A 22,353-nucleotide genomic window follows, 5' to 3' on the forward strand; every position below is an offset into this window, starting at 1 on the left:
AAAAAAAGAAAGAAATCATAAACACTAAAGGTACCAGGAACAGGATAAGTCTGGGAACCGACGGTTGACTTCTGAAATGCTTACTTCATAGTGGGAGCCTGAATTAGAAAGTGAAGAGAGTAGAGATAGCTTTGGACAAGAGGTCTGGAAACCTGGTCTGCAACTTACTATTGAGTCTCCTTCAAATGCTCATGGGCCTGTGTGTAAAATGGAAGGGATGGAGGAGTAAGAGCTATGGGGCAGGGACTTACTAGGTTGTTCCATGATCCCACTGTCCTTCCTACTACAGAGGACCTCAGGGCACTGGGTGATTCGTGTCCATGAGGCTCACAGCCATGGGGTCTCGAGGGCTCGGTGCCTGCGGCCCACAGCATGACCCCAGGTCCCAGGATGGAGGCCGGCATTGAGCTCCCTGCAGGGAGCCTGTGTGTCCCTCTGCCTGGGTCTCTCCCTCTTTCTGTGTCTCTGCCTCTCTCTGTGTCTGTGTCTCCCTCTGCCTGTGTCTCTGCCTCTCTGTCTCCGTTGACCTGTGTCTCTGTGTCTCCCTCTGTGTCTCTGAGTCTCCGTCTGCCTGTCTCTGCCTGTCTGTGTCTCCCTCTGCCTGTATCTCTGCCTCTCTGTCTCCGTCTGTGTCTCTGTGTCTCCCTCTGCCTGTGTCTACCTGTCTCTGCGTGTCCCTCTGTGTCTCTGTCTCTGTGTCTCCGTCTGCCTGTCTCTGTCTCTCTGTGTCTCCCTCTGCCTGTGTCTCTGTCTCTCTGTCTCTGTCCCTCTCTGTGTCTACCTGTGTCTCTGTGTCTCTGCGTGTCCCTCTGCCTCTCGGTCTCCATCTACCTGTGTCTCTGCCTCTCTCATGAATGAATAAAATCTTAAGAAAAAAAAAAAAAAAGCTTCACCCTAGACAGCAGTTTTAAGGCGTGAGGCTGTGTTATCGGAACCAAACGTAGAAGGGGGAGCCCGGAGCCCGAAGCCTGGGGAGATTCAGCAAATTCATGACCGGAACGTTACGGGGCTCCGGGCGGGAAGCGGCGGGCAGCGGGGGGCCCCGGGGATCGCAGCTGCGGGCCCGGGCGCAGGCGGCGAGGGCGACGCCACCAGCCGGGGAGAGCGGGGTCGGAGGAGCGCGCGAGGCGGAGGCGCCGTCTCCGGGAGCCGCGGCCGCAGCGACCCGAGCGGCCCGGGCTCCGCGACGCCCCGCGGCCCAGGGCGACCCCGTTGGGCCGAGCGGACGGCCGCCCGGAGCACCCCGAGGTCACGGGCCCGGCCTCGCGGGGCTGCACCTGCGCCGCCCCTCCCCCCCGCCGCCCGCCGCCCCCGGGCCCCGCCGCCCCCCGCCCGCCCCGGCCCGCCCCGTCCGCGTGCGAGGCCCGTCGCGAGAGTGAGGGGCCCCGGGGCCGCGGCGGCCGCGGGGCGGCTGGAAACAAAGAGCGGCCGTAGCGCCGGGCGCCGCACTCACTCACCCACGCAGGCGGCCACGGCTCTGTTTGCGGAAGCGGCCGGCCGCGCCGCGCGCGTGCTGTGACGCCACTTCCGGGGCGGGGTCGGCGCCGGGACGCCGCGGTCGCCGGCCGGTGGAGCGAGCGCCGCGCGAGCCTCGCGCCGGAACTACGAGTCCCGTGGTGCCGCGCGCGGGGCCTGGCGAGGGCGCGCGGTGCCGCATGGGCCGCCGCACGCACGCCGTTGGTGGGCGCGGCGGGAGGGCGGGCGGCCGCGGAGGCCGGGGAGGGCCGGCGAGGGGTGGCCCCGTGGCTTCCGGCGCCCTGACCCGCGCTCGACCGGGTCACTGTCCCGGTGACTCCGCCGCGGCTTCGGAGACCTGCCTTTCGGCCCGTGCGGCAGGACGGGACCCGGCGGGGCGTCAGCCTCCTGAGAGGTAGCCTGGGCCCCGGAGCGCCGACAGCTGCGGGAGGGGTCAGGCACCTGCCCGCGGGGCGCGCCCCCGCCGCCCCCGCCCCCGCCCCCCCTCCCCGGCCGGGGTCCGCCACGCGCGCCCCGCAGCCCCCGCCCTCGTCTGGCCGAGCGGGGCCTGGGGGACTGGAGCCGGCTCCGGTCCGGGCCTCCCTCCGCTCTGCTCTCCGTCGGAGCACGGCTGCCGAGGGGCCGGGGAGCCGCGCCGTGGAGTCGTCCTCGAAGGCGGCGGGCCCTGGCTCGTCCCTGCGGCCTCCGGGGATGCCGGGGGATGCCGGGCACGGCCCGCGGGGACGGGACGGACCGCCTGACTCCGCACGTCCGCAGGCCTCCCGGGTCTCCCGGATCTCCGGGGTCTCCCAGGTCTCCTAGATCTCTCGGGGTCTCCCAAATCTCTTGGATCTCCCAGTCTCTTGGATCTCCCAGTTCGCCCTGATCTCCCAGGTCTCTCAGGTCTCCCAGATCTCCTAGGTCTCCTAGATCTCTCAGATCTCCCGGGATCTCCCTGATCTCCTAGATCTCCCGGGGTCTCCCAGGTCTCCTAGATCTCCCGGGTCTCCCAGATCTCCCAGATCTCCTAGATCTCCCAGGTCTCCTAGATCTCCCAGGTCGCCCAGATCTCCCAGGTCTCTCAGGTCTCCCAGATCTCCTAGGTCTCCTAGATCTCTCAGATCTCCCGGGGTCTCCCAGGTCTCCTAGATCTCCCGGGTCTCCCAGATCTCCCAGATCTCCTAGATCTCAGGTCTCCTGGGGTCTCCCAGGTCTCCCAGATCTCTTGGATCTCCCAGGTCTCCTAGATCTCCCAGGTCACGGAGGTCTCCCAGGTCTCCTAGATCTCCCAGGTCGCCCAGATCTCCTAGGTCTCTCAGGTCTCCCAGATCTCCAGATCTCTCAGGTCTCCCAGATCTCCTGGTCTCCTAGATCTCTCAGATCTGCCGGGATCTCCTAGATTTCCCAGGTCTCCCAGGTCTCCTAGGTCTCCCAGGTCTCCCAGATCTCTTGGATCTCCCAGGTCTCCTAGATCTCCCAGGTCACCGAGGTCTCCCAGGTCTCCCAGATCTCCCAGGTCGCCCAGAACTCCTAGGTCTCTCAGGTCTCCCAGATCTCCTAGATCTCTCAGATCTCCCGGGATCTCCCAGGTCTCCTAGATCTCCCAGATCTCCTAGATCTCTCAGGTCTCCCAGATCTCCTAGATCTCTCAGATCTCCTGGGATCTCCCAGGTCTCCTAGATCTCCCAGATCTCCTAGATCTCTCAGGTCTCCCAGATCTCCTAGATCTCCCAGATCTAGATTTTTCAGGTCTCCCAGATGTAGATCTCCCAGGTCTTCCAGATCTAGATCTCTCAGTTCTCCCAGGTCTCCCAGATCTCCTAGATCTCTCAGGTTTCCCAGTTTTCCCAGATCTCCCAGGTCTTCCAGATCTCCCAGGTCTCCTAGGTCTCCCAGGGCTCCGCTACAGCCCAAGGCACCCCTGTCCTGAAAGTCGGAAGCTCCCTGGCTCAGGTCTTCCCTCCTGAGACGTCGGGTCAAAACTCCCTGTGAACTGGGGCTCTTGATGCATGTGTGTTTTAACGCTGTTTGGCCTGAGCGCGTCTGCACCTTGAGGGCATAAAAGCAGTGTGATTAGATTTGCGGTTCACCTTGAATCCTTTCCCAGATCGATCCCCCGAGAAGCAGTCTTGAAGACGTGATCTCCTGGCCTACTTGCCCGGAGGTAGTTAGGTAATGGGACTTGGCGTTGGAGGCGGCCAGGTTTGCGGCGGGTACTTTACAGTGGAGCCCCGTCTGCACGGTGGGCATCAGCGTTGCTGCGTGGTTGGCCCGCGGTGAGCCAGCCATTCCTGGACCAGGACGAGGCCTATTTTTAACAAATGAGGACGAGCTCTCGGTTTCAGATGCCTGCACTTGGATTCTTTATTATGTGCGTGAGCGGTGTTGAGAGTGTCCGTTCTTGAGGATGGACAACTATGAAAGTATAGGCCCTAGGACTGGTGTGCTGTGTACATACCCACCCCTTAGAACGAGGCGAGGACAGCCCATGTTGCTGGTTCTGATGCTCAAGTTCCTAGAGATAAGTGCTGTTGTAATTTTAGGGAAAATGAATCTAACTTTGACTTCTAAAGACATTTTTTCATTAGATTAAAAGCCTCTTAACTATGAGTTTGCACAAACTCCACCATGAATATATGTCTTGCATGGGATATATAGAGATCGTGTTTTATGATTTTTATCAATCTTCACTGAAAATCATCATGCAAATTGAGTGGAGAATAGGAGAACTCTTGAATGCAGTGGTAAGGAAGGAGTGAATGGCCAGATAAAAATGCTTTAAAACTACTGTTGGTGTTATTTTCCCCCATTATTGCCTGAGTAATATCTGGTTTTCTGAAAGTTGCATTAAAATAATAGTTAATATTTTGGTAGCTTCTATGTGCCAGACTAAGTTCTATACACATTTGAACTGATTTAGTTCTTAGTAATCCAGTGGGGGGGGGGGGGGTAGGTTTTTTTTTTTTTTTTTTTTTTTTTCAAATGAGGCTTGAGTAATCTGGCCAAAGTCATGCAGCTGGGTTATATATATAATTGCATGGGTTATTATATTTAGAGAAAAAATAACTCAATGTTATCTCACTAGAATATGAGCTGCAACAAGGCAAAGATCATCATTTTGTTCAGTGATTTAACCTGAGTGCTTTGAATAGTGCCTGGCATAGCTGGGTGCTTATTGATTGAATGAGTTGCCAAGAAAAGCTTTAAAAAAAATTTTTTTTTTTAAGGGACATATAGGGTTTATTTCAATCCATGTATAAGATTTCTTTTTGTACTACTTTGGTTATTTGGCTCATTACTCACCCTGCCTGCTTTGGATTCTCCTGGTTTGGATTGTATTTTTGTCAGTAACAGAAAATGGAGTAGTAACTTGCAAGTTCTCTAGTTAAAGTAAAGGTAAGCAACAGATTCAGTAGATACCGTGCCTCCTTTTAAGTCCTTAGTTTCCAAAGGGACAGCACACAGAAGTATAATCTTAAAGTGTAATTTCTGTTATGCAGTTGGAGATCACATTTTTGAAGCATAAAAATTTTTTAAATGTAGGTAGAGTCTTGCAGCTTCCTAAGCACAGTGTCCTTGGAGGTGGGAGAGAGGTGGCTTATGGAGGGTTTGTTTCTCCAAGCTTGCGGAGGGACTGTTGTGCCAGTCCATTCAGCAGAGTGGTCCTGCTTAAATTTTATTGCCTTTTTGGAGCACATAAGATATTCTTGTTCTGAATGTTTTTGGTATAGTTGAAAGTAAGATTTGGTTGAGAAATCTAATTTCATTTTGTGTGATTGGTTAGTTTTATATGTCAACTTGAGTATGCTGAACTATCCATTTAATCAAACACTAATCTAGGTGTTGTGGTGGTATTTTAACATGTGGTCAACATCTGTAATCAACTGACTTTAAGTAAAGGATTGTACCCTCAATAATGTGAGTGGGCCTCGTCCGATCAATCGAAGGCCTGAATTTTAAACTGAGGGGTCTCAAGAAGAAAAACTTCTTCCTCAAGACTACAGCATTGATTTCTGCCAGTTTCTAATCTGCAAATATGCCCTACACATTTCAGAGTTGCTGGCCCCCATAATTTTGTGAGCCAATTCCTTAAAATAAATCTGTATTTACTTAGGTGAATAATCTAATAATAGATTTCTAATACTTAGAAATAAATATCCATTCACCAAATATAAATAAACCTAAAGACAGATAGATAGAGATATATTTATGTATTATTTCCTGTTGGTTTTGTATCCCTGGAGAAACTTGTCTGATTCAGAATTTGGCACTGAGAGTGGTTCTAGAGGAACAGATTCTTAAAGATGAGTTTTTTGAATTGGCTGTGGTGTTCTTGGAATTGGTTCCCTAATCAGGTTAGATGTAAAGGCACTAAGGACTATTTCCAGTGGTAACAAGGGCACTGGTAGCCCATGATGTGATGTGGCAATAGAGACATACAGAGCGCAGAACATTACCATCTTAAGGTTCTGGATGGGATGATCACATATTTGATGACTTAAAACATTTTTGGTCAAATTAACAAGTATGAGACTGGCTGTTGACTGCTGGCTGCTAACTGTGCTGGCGAAAGAGGAAAGAAAAAGATGAGCTCAGGTCTTCAGATTCGCAGCTCAAGCTCTGTGTAAATAACCTGAAAGTTTTTATGTCTGCCCTAAAGAAACTCATCTCCTGTAGATGCAGAGCTGAGACTGCTGGAAACCAAGCCTAGAGTCTCATCCTGCAAAATGGCTCAATTACAATGTAAAATGAATTCCCCATCTAACAGAGTACCTGGTATTAAAATGAGGGCATTGATTGAGAAGGAATGCAATATTCAAATTTGGAATGGGGGTACTGAACCCCTAAATTTCAATCCATTGTCTTTGCCAGTAAAAGCAGCCTTTCCACTCCTTTTTGAGAATTGAACCCTGCTTTGTGTGAGGTACCTGTAATGGCCTTCATGAGGTATTTGCCTTGCAAGATAGCTGGTTCTCCTTAGGAACTACCCTACTACACTTCCCTGCTGCTAGACTCAAGTCCTAGGAAGCCCTCAAAAAGAAGCTACAAAGTGTATCCCATGAGGAGGTGTGTTGCACTCTAAAAACCACATTAATATTATACACATAGGATTCTGGGGAATTTTTCTGGGATTGGATATTAAAGTGTGGGATAATGATAGAAGGAACATAAAGTTGGACCAGGCCAAATTTATTGATATAGGGACCACTAAGCTAAGATTCTGGATTCACTGTTACAGCTTGAGAGAGTTAAGAAGGGCTTCTGACAGTTTAGTTGGCTAAAACATGGACCAAAAGGGGACCCATGCTACATGAAGTTAAAATACCAGACTTGCCTTGTATACTAGAGGAAGGAATCCAGAGGCCTAGGGAGATTGGAATGGTAGAGTGGCTTTACCATGTAAGACCAATTTACCCATTCTGGGAGGGTCTGGATGAGATACCTTTCACCCTGACAGTGAGAAAAAAATTTATGAGGGGAGCCCCATCATCCATGAAGAACTTTGTGATTGCTCTTCTCTGTGGGTCAGAAATTACAGCAGAAACTGCTGCCACTGAACTAAGGATCCTTAAGTACAGTGAGGATAGTAGGAAATTGAGTAGATAACACAGAGAGACCTGTTTTCTTAATGACATATCTTACATGCTGAAGGAAAGAAGCCAGAGGAGAGGGTGGTTGAAGTACAGGAAGGAGAAAAATACAAGGAAAATATGATTGAGCAGAGTCTTGGAAAAGACAGGAGGAGGTTAGATCTAGAACACAGAGGGAGGATTCAGTTTCTTTTCTGAGGAAGGAGTTAAGGGATTCTGAGTTGGGTGTGGACGCAGGTAACTTTGGAAGGGGGAAGGCTGAAGGTGAGAAAATTTACTCCTAATGACTTAGGCTCATTTTTAAAGGGAAGGGGGGGGGTATATCTTCGTCTGTCTTGTGGGGCCATTAAGTAGTAAACATAAGTGAATTAAATTGGATGTTAGAAGATAAGTGCTATGAAAAAAGAAACAATAAGATAGGGAAGATTGGAATGTTGGTAAGGAAAGGGAGGATTGGGGTGGCGTTTTAATTTTAAATTGGATAGTCAGGGCATGCCTCATGGAATGGATGCTGTTTGAAAACAGACTCAGGGAGTGAAAGAATTAGCCAGAATCCTGAGAAAGACTGTTCCAAGCAGAGGGAACAGCCAGTGCAGAATTCTTACAGTACCCCCTTTAACATGTGGGAAGAGCTGCGAGGGGGCGGGGGCAGTGTGGCTGGAGCAGAGTGAGGAGAAGAAAGAGTAAGGGATGTGATGTATTCAGAGAAGAAAAGGGAGGAAATTACGTGAGGCACCGTAGATGATTGTAAGGGCTTAGGCTCTGGCTCTAAGAGATTGGAGAGTTCTAAACACGAGAAATATGCTTCAGTGTGTCTTATATTTTACTGTGGGCTGAAAATAAAGTATAAGAGGTTTGAAGAGATTGAGAAAGTTGTGCAACGGTCAGTGAAAGGAAAGGGAGAGGAAGCAGATTGGATCAGGAACCAGTGTGAATTGTCATATAACATTCAGAGCCTTTCTGAAAGGTGAGGTACCCTGAGTGTATGGTGGGTACTAGTTTACTCAGTTGCGTGATTTTTGTTACTGCTCAGTTGTAAGATGCTTGTGGGAAAAATAGTTGCTCTAGCTCAAGATTAGATTTTGTGGGCTGGTATTTACAGATGGACAAAGTAGTAGTTCAAGGCATGCACCCTAGAATTGAGGCTGGTTAAAGACTTCTGAGTGAAACTAGGAAAAGCTATTAGATTTGAAAGAAAAATGGGAGGTAGGGTGGTGTAAGGCCCTGGAGCTAGAGTCCAGAGAATAAGGGAGGGAAGGCTGTAAGTAGAAGAGGCTGCAGAAAGTGGGATCGTGTGTTTCAGAACTTCAGTTGTGGAGAAATACCAGATGGTTTCCAGGAGGAATGCATTGCTAAGGAAGCTGGGATTTTGCATGGATCAGCCAAATGGAAGAATGATAAAAGTTTAGATGAAGGAAGAATATGACTTTGTTTGGCCAGGTCTATAGATGAGAAGATAAGGAAAACTAGGACTAATTATTGTTATAGCATACTTAATGCTAGAAACTTATCATTTTCTCTCATTTCATCGTCATAAATACCATAGGATAAAGGTTTAGTTAAAACCCCACTTAGGGCAGCCCGGGTGGCACACCAGTTTAGCGCCGCCTTCAGCCAGGGCCTGATCCTAGAGACCCGGGATCGAGTCCGGCGTCGGGCTCCCTGCATGGAGCCTGCTTCTCCTTCTGTGTCTCTGCCTCTCTCTCTCTCTCTCTTTCTGTCTCTTGTGAATGAGTAAATAAAATCTTAAAAAAAAAAAAAAAACCCACTTAGGGATAAGGAAAAAAGCTAAGTAAAATGATGCCAGAAAGGGCTGGAACTCAAATCTTTCTGACTGCAAAGCCTGCATTTCTCCCAGTGCAATAGAATAACATCAGCCAGACCCAAAAAAGAAGGGAATGGAAATAGAATCATGAGATTCTGGACCAGTGCTACCATTACAAATCACTGTGGCTTGCCTTATGAAATTTAGGTCCTCTGAAAGACAAAAAAAAAAAAAAAAAATTGTGTAAATGAATATATTTAATTTATTTATTTATAGTAAATTTGTAAAAATCATTGATTTTTATACAAATAATACATTTGACATTTCAGACTGTTCCAAAAATCAGTGAATTATTAATGAAATTTTTTGAGAATTCACTAAGGGGCATAATTTGACCTTTCTTGAAGACTAAGAATTTAGCAATGGCTCCTTCATTATCACAGCTTGTATATGTTGCCCAGTTCTTGTATTAGAAAGCTCAAAAGCGGAATAGATTGAAGGAGGTGGATTATATAATAGAAATTAAGTTGAAGGCATCAAATTCATTAAGGCGTAGGAAAATAACAGCCCAGAAAATACTACAAAGAAACTTGCATACATCTACTTTTTTAAGCATCCGTCAAGGTGTGATTAAGACAGATTGAAATGAATAAATTAGAATATTAATCTGTTGAAAAAAAATTGGATTTCTCCCATTTGGTGGTAATTGAGAGAGTTTGCATAACTAAGGGTAATTCTTTTCTTCGTTTATTCCTTTTATGTTTCAGCCTAATGAGTTTTACAATTGATCTCCTCCTCATATCTGTGATTCAGTTTAAAGCTATGTTAAATATTAGTTGTATTTGGCAAGACCACAGTGTACTTTTTTAAAAAGTTAATGAATTTTATTTTTTAGAGAAGTTTAGGTTTATAGAAACATAGAACAGAGATAGTACCGAGAATTCCCATATTTTCCACCCCTACTCCCACAGAGTTTACACTATTATTATTATTTTTTTTTTAACTCTGCTGTTAACATCTTGTAGCAGTGGGGTATATTTGTTAGGATTGAAGTCCTGATATTGATACATTATTAACTAGAGTCCATAGCTTACATTAAGATTCACTCTTTGTATCCTGTAGTTAGTTCTCTGGGTTTTGGGAAATGTATAATGACATTTATCTGCAATTACAGGATCATATAGAATGTTTTGCTGCCCTAAAAATTTAGGCCCCATGCTCCACTTGATCATCTCTTCCCTCCCCCTACCCTGCAGCCTCTGGAAACCACTGCTAGTTTTACTGTCTCTATAGATTTTTCACTTCCAAAATGTCATATAGTTAGAATTATGCAGTAGATATCCTTTTCAGACTGACTTCTTTCACTTAGCAATATGATTCCCTCCAGGTCTCTTCATGGTTTCATAGCTCATTTATTTTGATCACTAAATAATATTCCTTTGTATGGTAATACCTCAGTTTGCTTATCCATTCACCTATTCAAAGACTTCTTGGTTGTTTCCAGTTTGGGGCAATTATGGATGAAGCTGCTATAAACATTTGTGCGCAGGTTTTTGTGTGGACTTTTCAGCTTATTTGGGTAAGTACTTATAGGACTGCTATTGCTGAAGCTTGTGTTTAGCTTTCCTTGGAAACTGCCAAACTGTCTTCCACATTGCCTGTAATACCGTTTTTCATTCCCACTAACAATGAATGAGAGTTCCTTTTCCAGATCCCCACCAACATTTGGTGTGTGTTAGTGTTTTGGGTACTAGTTATTCTAATAGGTGCATAATGGTATCTCATTATTGTTTTAATTTGCAACTCCCTAGTGACAAATGATGTTGAACATCCTCTTTTTAATTGAGGTGTAATCAACATACAACATCATATTATTTTCAAGTGTACAACCTAACAATTCAATATTTGCACATATTGCAAAATGAACACCACGGTAAGTCTGTTTAATATCCATCACCACGTAAGTTTTTCTCCCCAACCTCTGGCAACTACCAGTCTGTTCTCTGAGTTCAGATTTCTTTTTTTTTTTTTTTCTTTAAGATTCCACATATAAGTGAGATGACATAGATTTATCTTTCTCTGACGTTTCATTTAGTGTAATGCTGTAAAGGTCCATCCATGCTGTTGCAAATGGCAGACTTTTATTCTTTTTATGGCTGAATAATATTCCATTGTATTTATATACTGTTTTTTTTCATCCATTCATGGACACTTAGGTTGGTTCTAATATCTTGGCTATTGTAAATAATGCTGCAATGAACATGCAGGAGTATATATCTTTTTGAGTTAGTGGTTTTGTTTTTTGTTTTGTTTTTTTTTTCCTTTGGATAAATACCCAGAAATGGACTTGTTGGATCACATGATAGTTCTGTTTTTTGAGGAACTTCCATACTGTTTTCCATTGTGGCTACACCAATGCATAGTACTTTTCTCCTCATTCTCACCAACATTTGTTTCTTTTTCCTTTTTTTTTTTTTTTTTTTTTTAAATAATAGGTATTCTAACAGGTGTGGGGTGATACAGCATCTTTTCAGATGTTTATTTGCTATGTGTATATCTTCTTTAATGAGATGTCTGTTCATATCTTTAGCCATTTTGTAATTGAATTTTCTTATAAGATATTGAGTTTAAAGAATTTTTTTAATATTTTAGATACAAGTCTCTTATCTGATATATGTTTGGCGAATATTTTCTCCCCGTATGTGGCTTTCATTAGAGCAGTTTTTAATTTTAATAAAGTCCAACTTACCTTTTTTTTTTTTTTTTGATGGATCCTGCTTTTGGTGGTGTATCTAACAAGTCCTTTATTCTATGTTTTCTTCTAGAAGTTTTATAGTTTTATAGTTTGCATTTTACATTTAAATCTATGATGCATTTTTATTTTTTTTTAATTTTTTTTTTAAAGATTTATTTATTTATGATAGACCTAGAGAGAGAGAGAGAGAGAGAGGCAGAGACACAGGAGGAGGGAGAAGCAGGCTCCATGCCGGGAGCCCGACGTGGGACTCGATCCCGGGACTCCAGGATCACACCCTGGGCCAAAGGCAGGCGCTAAACCGCTGAGCCACCCAGGAATCCCCTATGATGCATTTTTAACTTAAATTTTTGGAAAGGTTTAAGATCTATGTTTATGTTCATTTTTTTTTTTCTGTGTGGACATCTGGTTGTAGTATTGTTGGAAAACTTCTTTCTTTGTTGAATTGCTCTTGTGCCTTTGTCTAGGATCAGTTGATTATATTTTTGTACATCTCTTTCTGGACCCTGTTCTATTTGATCTGTGTGACTTTGCGTTCTCCAGTGCTACACTGTCTTGGTTATGGTTATTATAAAGTTTTAAAATTGAGTGAGTAATGTATCAATTTTTTTTTTTTTTGTCTTCTCGCGATAGCTAGGAATTGCAGTATAGTGTTGAGTAAGAGTGGTCAGAGAGGACATCCATGCTTTGCTCCTAGTAGTAGGAGGAAAGTGCCCAGTCTCTTTTCCATGAAGTACCACATTAGCTGTGAGTTTGGCGTAGATGTTCTTTATCAGATTGAGGAACTTCCCCTGTACTATTAGTTTGCTCAGAGTTTAAAAAAAAATCATGAATGGGTATTGGATTTTTGTCAAGTGGTTTTGCTGTATCAATCCATACAATCACATGATCATAGGATTTTTCTTTAGCTTGATGATATGATGCATTATATTGAATTTTAATTATTCAATCATTCTTTAGTTTCTAGACTAATCCCACTTGGTTTGGTGTATTAAACATTGATGGATTGGATTTGCTAATATTTTGTTGAAGACTTACATATATGTTCATGAGAGAGATTGGTTTATAGTTTTCTTAAGCAGAGAGCTTCATCCAGTTTTGGTCATAGGCTAATGCTAGCCTCACAAAATGGGTTAGAAGCCTTTCTTCTTCAATTTTCTGGAAGAGATTGTGGAGAACTGACATTATTTCTGCCATAGATGTTTAACAGAATTCACTAATAAAACACCTGGGCCTGGTCGGTCTTTCTTTCTTTTTTTTTTTTTTTTTTTTAGCTTAATTCTTATTGATTCAATTTCTTTGAAAGATATAGATAGGGCTATTTAGGTCATATTTTTCTTCCTGTATGAGTTTTGGTAGTTAATATTTTTCAAGGACTTGTTCCATTACAGCTAAGTTACCATACTGGTGGGCACAAAGTTGTTTACAGTATTCCTTATCGCTTTTTAAATGGCTGTGGGTCAGTACTCCTGTTTCATTTCTTATATTACTAATTTGTGTTTTCTCTCTGGGTAAACCTAGCTAGAGATTTACAAATTTAATCGGTATTTTTCAGAGCCAGATTTTGGTTTTGTTACATTTTCTATTGTTTTCCTTTTCAATTTCATTGATTATTGCTATGATGATGGTGTGGTGATGACGATGTCTGCTTGCTTTAGGTTTATATTGCTCTTCTCTTTCTAGTTTCCTAGAATGAAAGCTTAGCTTATTGAGTTTAGATCATTTTTCTTTTCTGATATATGCCTTAAGTGCTATTAATTTCTCCACAATAATTGCTTTACTGCATCCCACAAATTTCAATAAGTTGCATTTCCATTTTTAATTCAAAATATTTTAAAATTTATTTTAAGGTTTCTTTGACCTATGTATGAATTATTTAATTTCCAGGGGTTTTCCAGCTATCTTTCTGTTAGTGATTTCTAGTTTAATTCCATTATGGTCTGAGAACATATTTTGCATGATTTTTATTCTTTTAAATATGTTAAGGTTATTTTATGCCACAGAATGCGGTCTGTTTTGTTGAACTCTCCATGTAATAAGCTTGAGTAGAATGTATATTCTGCTCTTGTTGGAGTATTTTATAAATGTCAATTAGATCAAGTTGATTAATAGTGTTTAGTTCAACTATATCCTTAATGATTTTCTGACTGCTTGGCCTATCAAGTACTAACAGGGGGTGTTGGAAGTTTCCAGTTATAATAGTGGTAATGTCTATTTCTCCTTTCAGTTCTGTCAATTTTTGCCCTGCACTTTAATCTTCTTTTATCAGATTTACACATATTTAGGATTGTTATGTTTTCCTAATATTACCACTATATTATTTATTATGAAATACCTCTCATTTTGATAAACAAGGAATTTCTAAAGTCTGCTTTGTCTGAAATTAATATAACTATTCCATCTTTCTAAAAAAAATCAATATTAATGTGTTTTTTCTCCATCCTTTGATTTGTAACTTAATCTGAGTCTTTATAAAGTAAGTGATTTTTAGACAAAATGCAGTTAGTTTTAAAAAAAAGACATCTCTGACAATTTGTCTTTTAATTGGCTTAATAATCTACCATGTTGGTAAATGTTTTTTATTCATTGCTATTTGTTCTTTGTTTTTCCCTTTTTCTGCCTTCTGTGATTTTACCTGAGAATTTTATATGATTCTATTTTATCTCCTCTTTCAGTGTATCAATTACACTTTTTTGTGTGGAATATTTTGTTTGAAGGAGAGTGAAAGCATGAGCCCGGGGGGGGGGGGGGGGGGCAGGGTTTGCGAGGGAAAGGGAGAGGGGAAAGAAAGTCTAAAGGTAGTCTAAAGGTCATTGAGATCACCACCCAAGGTGAAACCCAAGAGTCAGATATCTAACTGACTATACCACCCAAGTGCCCCTCAGTTGCACTTTTTAAAAAAAATATTTTATTTATTTATTCATGAGTGACCGAGAGAGAGAGAGAGAGAGAGAGAGGCAGAGACATAGACAGAGGGAGAAACAGGCTCCATGCAGGGAGCCTGACGCAGGACTCGATATTGGGTCCCCAGGATCAAGCTCTGGGCCGAAGGCGGCGCTAAACTGCTGAGCCACCCGGGCTGCCCCTTTTTATTTATTTTTTAATATATTATTTATTTATTCATGAGTGATCAGTTGTACTTTTAAAATACATTTTAGATAAATCAATTTTAAAATCATTTTCCTTAGAGCTCATAATACACTTTTATCTCATCTAAGTCCCCTTCAGATGATTTTGTAATACTTCATATGTAGTTGCGAGTACTTCACCATGGAGTGTTACCATAGACTATTCCCAATTCTTTGGGACAGTGCTATTTTTAAATTTCACTTATTATGTACTTTTAATCGTTTAGTGCATTTACTAGCATTACTTTAAACAATTGTCTTCCAGATCAATTAATAATAAAAAAGATTATTTTACCTCTGTTGATTCCTTCCCTGTCAATCTTTTTTTAAAATGAAGATCTGAGTTCCTATGTTATTTCCTTCTTGAAAGTCAAATCTGTTGGCAGTGAATTCCTTCCAATTTTTTTTTGCTTAATAAAACCTTTGTTTCTCTAATACTTTTGATGGATAATTTTGCTGCATATGGAATTCTAGTTTGATGGTTTTTCTATACACACTTTAGTCCCTTTACTCTTTTCTGGTTTCTTTTTTTTAATTTTTTTTATTTTTTTTAATTAATTAATTTATTTATGATAGTCACAGAGAGAGAGAGAGAGGCAGAGACATAGGCAGAGGGAGAAGCAGGCTCCATGCACCGGGAGCCCGACGTGGGATTCGATCCCGGGTCTCCAGGATCGTGCCCTGGGCCAAAGGCAGGCATCAAACCACTGCACCACCCAGGAATCCCTCTTTTCTGGTTTCTGAAGAAATGTTGGCTCGACTTTATTCCTGTTTTCCTCTAGATAAGATGTTTGTTATTTTGTGTTTTTTTGTTTTTGTTTTTACTTCCAGTTGCTTTCCAGATTTTCTTTTTGTAACTTGAATATGATATGCTCAGCTATAGATTTTAGATATTTATCCCCCTTGGTTCTCAGAGCTTCCTGGACCTGTGGTTTGGTGCTTATTAGTAATTTTCTCATGTAATAACTGAGATATTTCTTATACTTCTTTATCTGTTCTCCTTCTGGCACTTCTATCATGCGTATGTTACACCTTTAAAGTTGTCCCATATGCTGGGATGTTTCATTCTGTTTTTTTTTATATGTGTGTTGGTGGGAGGAGGAAGGTTCATTTTTTTTGTTCCTCTTTACATTACAGTCTAGGGAGTTTCTGTTGACCTCCTTTCAAACTCACCCATTCTTTCCTTGGCTCTCTGGATTATGAATCCCTTAAAGACATTCTTCATTTCTGTTACAGTGTTTTTTGTTTTGTAGCATTTCCTTTTGATTCTTAGAATTTCCATTCTGCTTATAGTCTATGTTGTTTACTTTTTCCTTTCAAGCTTTTAACATATCATAGTTATTTTAAATTGACAATGTTAACTTTTAAGTCAACAAAACTTCCCAAGCTGAAGATGCTATGTTGATTATAGAAGTCATTTATTAGAGATCAATTGAGTCTTTAAAAGCTGACAAATTGTTGACATTCGTGGAACCGAATTAGATTGAACACCACTAGATGTCAGGTTTTGCTCTAGTCCCTGTAACTACTGGGAATCAAGACAAACTTCTTGCCTTCCGGAAACATAGAGTTAGTCCACAGAGAAAAAAAAGAAGATTCTAATATCTACGTTTTCAGTGGAGTTTCTTCGCTAGCTTTCAGGGCTCAGGGTATTAGTGCGTGGGCTGTGACTTGCAGGAGAATGGCAGTTGAAGTAAGACCGTTATTTACAGAGAGTTTGTCCACTTTGTGGACAAATTTTGTTTTCATAGTTAGGGCATCTGTGGCAGTGGTCCATAGGTTGGAGGAGGTGAGGACAAGCCAGAAGATGTTATTTCTCTCATTCCTGCTTTAACCTGAGCAACTTTGCTTTTATTTATTTTTTTATTGAACTTCCAAATAAGATTTTGTTTGACAAACATTTTTCGAATTCACACAATAGAGAACTAAATCTTGCTGTTGGAATTTGTTGTTTCAACTCTAACTTTTTAGTTACTGTGTTTTTATGTCTAAGAACAGCATATACATTAGTTAGTTCCTTTTGCACTCAGGTATCGTATTTCTGGTGCCGCTTGAATGCCTTAGGCTTCCAGGTTTAAGGAACAGAAATATGTTCATATGATCTTGAGTAGTGTGGGTTTGGTTAGGATATAGAGGGAGGAAAGGAATCTCATAAATAAATTCCTTGCCTTATGGAACTGGAAATTTAGAATATAGCTTCTCTAGCATTCTAACAGCATTTTAACATTTGTGCTTTCTCATTGACATTTGTTCCAATCCATTCTTCTCTCTCTGTCATTCCTTTCACTTGGCTTCTCTTCTTTTAGTTCCCACTGCTTCCTTATACCTTTACTTTTTTCTTTTTTTTTTTAAATTTGAGTATAGTTGACACAATGTTACATTAGTTTCAGGTGTGCAAGTTAGTGATTTGACAAGTTTTTACACTATGCTAGGCTCAACAGGAGTGTAGCTACCATCCATCACCATTCAACGCTATTACCATATCATTAACAATGTATATTCCTGTGACTTATTCATTCCATAACTGGAAACCTTATACCTTTAATCTTGACCTATGTGTCTTCACCTTCTCTTTGCCTCAGAATTGCTATATGAGAGGCTCCTAACTTTCACATGTGTGTTAACTGTTTAACCGTGCCTGGTCTTGGGCTAGCTATTATTGGATTGATTAGGTACAATTTCATATAATTTTTCAAGTTTTGTGCCAGAGCTGTCCTAGGAACTGTTTATCCTGTATAATCTCCTTTCAGCTCAGGCCCTGGTCCTTAGGCTGTGTCACTGTAAATAAGGTCAACAGACTACTTTGTTTACTTACAAACTTACAAATAATAACCTGTAACATTTTCTGAGCACTTGCTACATATTCCTCATTTTCAAACATATTTCACATGTATTTATTTTATCTTATAACAATCTTAAGAAGTAGGTGCTATTATTAACCTTGTTTTATAAATTGGAAACCAAGGTGCGTTCTTGGGGCAGGGGTGGTAGTGGTGGTGGGTGGTGGCAGCGGCTGATTAACTTGTCCAAATGGTACATAGTTTATAGCATTTTCAAGATGTGGACTTGGGCAGTCCGACCTTGGCTTCCAGGCTCCTGGTTGGTAAATTCTACTGCCTGCTCATGAAAATTATTCATGATGCCCACCCCCCCACCGTACATAGTAGGATTGTACACTGAGAATCAGCACCATTAATCATGCATATACCATCCACTTGCAGTGTTAAAGGCTTTGATGATGCAGTTCTAAAGTGGAAAAGGACAGCCACAGCAAGCAATGTAACCTGTCACCTCACTTGGTTCTAGTAATGCACTTTATCATTTATTTCCATAACTGAAGCAACAAGCAGTTTAAAACAGTGCCTCGTCTATACATATGAAAATTTCATACTGCCGAGGCGGGGAAATAACAGACAATTTTTGGTATAATCTAAGTCTCATGACTTAAAAAATGTCTTACTGAAATTATTGTATCTCACTGGAAGAAATTCAGGTTTATCACTCTGGGTCTCTATTTATATCAGAAATAATGGCCTGTTAGTTCATAGCTTCTTCAGGTCCACTCATTGTGTCCAGATACAACTGATTTGATCTAACTAGAGTGAGGAATGACACCTCTATCATTGACCAAAATCTTTTATCTTTAATTGGAAAGATTAGCCAACTAACAAAATCTAAAAATGAAAACTGACAAGTGAGCTGAGGCCATTATACACAGTGCTAGCCGTGCGGCAAGGTAACTTGCCTAGATTTTATTGTTCCTGAAGCCTGTTCGTTCCAGAGTACGTACGCTACTACTCCGTCTGTACTTGCCATCTACTTTTACTTGTATTCGTCTGAAACAGGTTTGTTCCTTGAAATCCTAGGAGTCTTACTGTATGTATATGTCATCAATATTGTGATTACCTTTGCAAGTCTGTAGAGTTGCATTGTCACTAGCCATTGCCCGTATGTTGTCATTTGAATTAATTCTAATTTTCATTTGTAATTTAAAGTTAATTTTAAGTTAAAAGTTAATTTAATGGGCCTTATTTTCCTTGAGGCGCTTTTATCCTGTGTCTTACATATGGAAGCCATTTGCTGGACCTAGAGAAATGACCTCCAAATTCATATTGTCAGATGTGACCTGTCTATAGGAGATTATGATTTATTAGGTCTGGATGGAGACCAGGAATCAGGTTTTTCAAACCATCTCTTCTTTGTCTCAACATCCCCAACCTGCCATGATTCTGATGCATAGCCAGTTTTGGAAACCACTAGCCCAGAGATTGGTTTCTAGGAGAACAAAGAAGTCAAAGTAAAAGTACTTAAGTAATTAAAGACTTTTTCTTTTTTTTTAAGATTTTATTTACTTATTCATGAGAGACACAGAGAGGCAGAGACACAGGCAGAGGGAGAAGCGGGCTCCATGCAGGGAGCCCGACGTGGAACTCAATCCCAGGTCTCCAGGATCACACCCTGGGCTGAAAGCAGTGCTAAACCACTGGGCCACCCTGACTGCCCAGTAATTAAGGACTTAATAATTTTTCTCTATGGCTTTTCTTTGTTGTTTAATATTTAAGTCATTAATTGAAGCACCTGTTACCATCTCTGTGGGTATTATTTTATTTTATTTTAGTTTTTTTGGTTGTTAACTGGTCTGAACCTTCAGATTGTTACTTGTCACCGACTACTTTTCATTGCAGCAATCTCCAGTATCATCTTTAAAGTTTCCTGGGAGCCTATTTTTTGCAAGATGTGTAGTTTCATTTTATGATTTATGTGCATTGTGCTATTGGATTATCTGTGAGAGCCTGATAAGAACTGATGTTAACTATTAATTAGGGAGGGGTGAGTCAGGGAATTAATATCATATAGGGACAGTTCATTAAATGGACATTTTTGTGTAATGATAGACAACTTTGTACTCCCAGTCAACAAATATTCATGTAAAATAGAGTATTTGTATTTATTGGATTGCTAATTCGTTGGAGTGCTAACTCATATTGATTCTTATTTAGTATACAGTTTAAAAAAATGAAATCATCTATTCACAATATAGTAGAAGTAGTAAGGTAACTGGTGTAGGGTGGGGATAGAGAATGGTATTCAGGTGGTGCTGCCTGATACTGAGAGAATGGAATTGATTTGCCATATAGTAATGCATACTATAATTCTGTTTTATTAGTGGGGAAACCTATGTCTAGAGAAGCTAGGTAATTTGCTCAAAATAATCCCACTGTTAGCTTAGTTGGGTCTGTCTTATTCCAAAGACTATATTCTTTTAAAATTAAATTATACTGTCTTACATTATCTAAAAAAAAACAGGGATCCCTGGGTGGCGCAGTGGTTTAGCGCCTGCCTTTGGCCCAGGGCGCGATCCTGGAGACCCGGGATCGAATCCCACGTCGGGCTCCCAGTGCATGGAGCCTGCTTCTCCCTCTGCCTGTGTCTCTGCCTCTCTCTCTCTCTGTGACTATCATAAATAAATAAAAAATTAAAAAAAAAAATTAAAAAAAAAAATAAATAAAAAAAAAACAAAAAACAAAACAAAACAAAAACAAAAAACAAAAAAACAAACCTTTTAGTTACCTGGAAAAGTCTCTCTACTTACCAACCAAAAACATATGTGATTTATAATTTTATATAGTTTAGTCAAAAGGCATTGTAGAAAAAAAAATGGTACTTTGTATCAACTACTTATCAGACTTTAACAGTTGTATTAATAACTTATTTGATGCTTATTTAAATGATATATTTTAGTAAGATTTTTAAATCGTAGTATGTTCAGACTATATACCTTAACATTAATTTCTGTGGATTTGGTAGCAATGTCTGTCTGTTACTTCCTAATGGTTAATGATTTATTTTTAAGTGGATTGGTTTAAAATAGAAATCTATGTATAGTCTAATTTTTTTTTTTTTTATCTAGTCTTTGTAGAAGCTGAAATCCTTCAATCACCGTTCTTCAAAATGCAATGGAATGTACCGAGGTCTGTATTCCGACTGGCACATAGGACATGCATGGAACCACATAAAGCCAGTCTCTTTGGACACCGTCAAAACATAAAGGGACCATTACTTTTGTACAAAGCTGAATCCAGAGTAGTTTTGGTACAGGGCCGTCAGAAGCAATGGCTGCACTTATCTGCTGTCCAGTGTGTCGCAAAGGAAAGGAAGCCATTCACTGCTCATCCACCCCAGCTGGGGGTCCTTCACCATAAACAGTGGGAGCAAGATATTTTATCCAAGAGGGTTATGTCATCCAAAGCCACATCCCCTGGAACTTCTTCAGAAAAAAAGGAAGAACCTGATCCTTTACAAGACAAATCTATTAATCTATATCAACGATTTAAGAAAACATTTAGACAATATGGGAAAGTTTTGATTCCAGTGCATCTAATAACTTCTGGTGTTTGGTTTGGAACATTTTATTATGCAGCTATAAAGTAAGTTTTTGCTTGGTTGAGCACCTTCCCTGCTTTGTCACAATGTGATTTTTTTTAATTATACTAATGAAAGCCTTAAATAAATAGTTTTTTAAATGCTTTAATGTCTTGAACTGATGAATATGACTGCTTTTCATAGCAGTTTTTGACATTTTCATAGCTAAATTTGCTTAGCATGTATAGCAGGGATTATATGAAAATTTTAAACTATCATCTCATTTAATCCTCACAAAAACCATATGAAGTAGGTAATGTAATTCCCATTATATTAATGAGATTAAGGAAGAATAAGTCAAAATAACTTAGCTTTTCTCAAAATATTTTGGAGTCTTAGTTCAGAGCACCAACTCTCATCTATTAACATTTAGCATAGCACAGAAATAAAGAGATTTTGGGAATTCGACAGCACTATTGAGTTCTATACTTAGATATTCCTTAAGGTGTTCACAAATGTAAAAATATATCTATTATTTTGCCATATGTATGATTTTAGTGGGAAATTAGTATGATATTTTTGCCAAACCCTGGCTAATATCTGCTGCAGATATAAAAATGAACAAATTGCAGACTTAGGTTTTAGTGTTACCCACACCTGATACGTGTCAAGGTAAGGCCTTTTGTTCTGATCAGAAGTTAATTTGTTGTACACTTAAAAAATTGGGTGTAGATCTCATGTTAGATGTTCTTACCACAACTAAAATAAACTTTTTAAAAAAGTTAATTTGGTGGGCCTAGCCTGTAGGTATTGTAAAACACAGAATGTCTAGAATGCACCCTTTTCTCTTAAATACTCTTCCTTTCTTTTAAGATAAGTTATATTATTTACAATGTTTTAGGAACAGGAGTACAAACTGAAACAGATCCCAGTGATTTCCAGTGTTTTCCTGCCTCTAGAACCAAGGTGTTCCAGCATGTGCCTGTTCCTTTGAGTGCGCTGTGTTGGCTTGTGGTGGACTGGGTACGGCAGCTCAGTGAGCTCGCATCCTGAGGACAGTGAAATGGCACATTGGACCCCACTTTGACATTTTATAGTAAACTCTCCTTATGAGTCTAGAATGATTTTATTCTTTCCAGAAGTCCATCAGTTTTCAGTGTTTGGTTACATTTAATGGCTTGATATAAAGGTATTAATAAAATATGTCAGTTTTATATGTAAAGCTTACTCCTTGAGAAAAGGTTATTTTCTTTACTAAATTAAAAGATAATGACGACTTGTTCTGAGAAAACACAG

General features: G+C 40.9%; 2 protein-coding genes across 4 annotated transcripts in view; one reads left to right on the top strand and one right to left on the bottom strand.

Moving 5' to 3' along the window:
• The window catches only part of RNMT (RNA guanine-7 methyltransferase), a 33,843-nt gene extending 32,281 nt beyond the window's left edge, over window positions 1–1,562 (bottom strand). Inside the window, exon 1 of one of the 3 annotated variants that reach the window (XM_077893020.1) lies at window positions 1,458–1,562. The gene's annotated coding sequence lies outside the window, so the exon portion shown is untranslated. Of the gene's footprint in view, window positions 1–251; window positions 821–893; window positions 1,086–1,457 lie in introns of those variants that run through there. The other 2 variants (XM_077893009.1, XM_077893030.1) reach the window with 2 other exon arrangements.
• A 115-nt stretch (window positions 1,563–1,677) lies between these two features.
• The window catches only part of FAM210A (family with sequence similarity 210 member A), a 29,901-nt gene continuing 9,225 nt past the window's right edge, over window positions 1,678–22,353 (top strand). Inside the window, exons 1-2 of the mRNA XM_077893045.1 lie at window positions 1,678–1,870; window positions 20,606–21,122. Of these exons, the coding sequence (XP_077749171.1) occupies window positions 20,647–21,122 (476 nt within the window). The 5' untranslated portion in view covers window positions 1,678–1,870; window positions 20,606–20,646. The remainder of the gene's footprint in view (window positions 1,871–20,605; window positions 21,123–22,353) is intronic.

This window comes from Canis aureus, chromosome 1 (genome assembly GCF_053574225.1).
Source record: "Canis aureus isolate CA01 chromosome 1, VMU_Caureus_v.1.0, whole genome shotgun sequence".
In the NCBI taxonomy this organism is placed as follows: domain Eukaryota; kingdom Metazoa; phylum Chordata; class Mammalia; order Carnivora; family Canidae; genus Canis; species Canis aureus.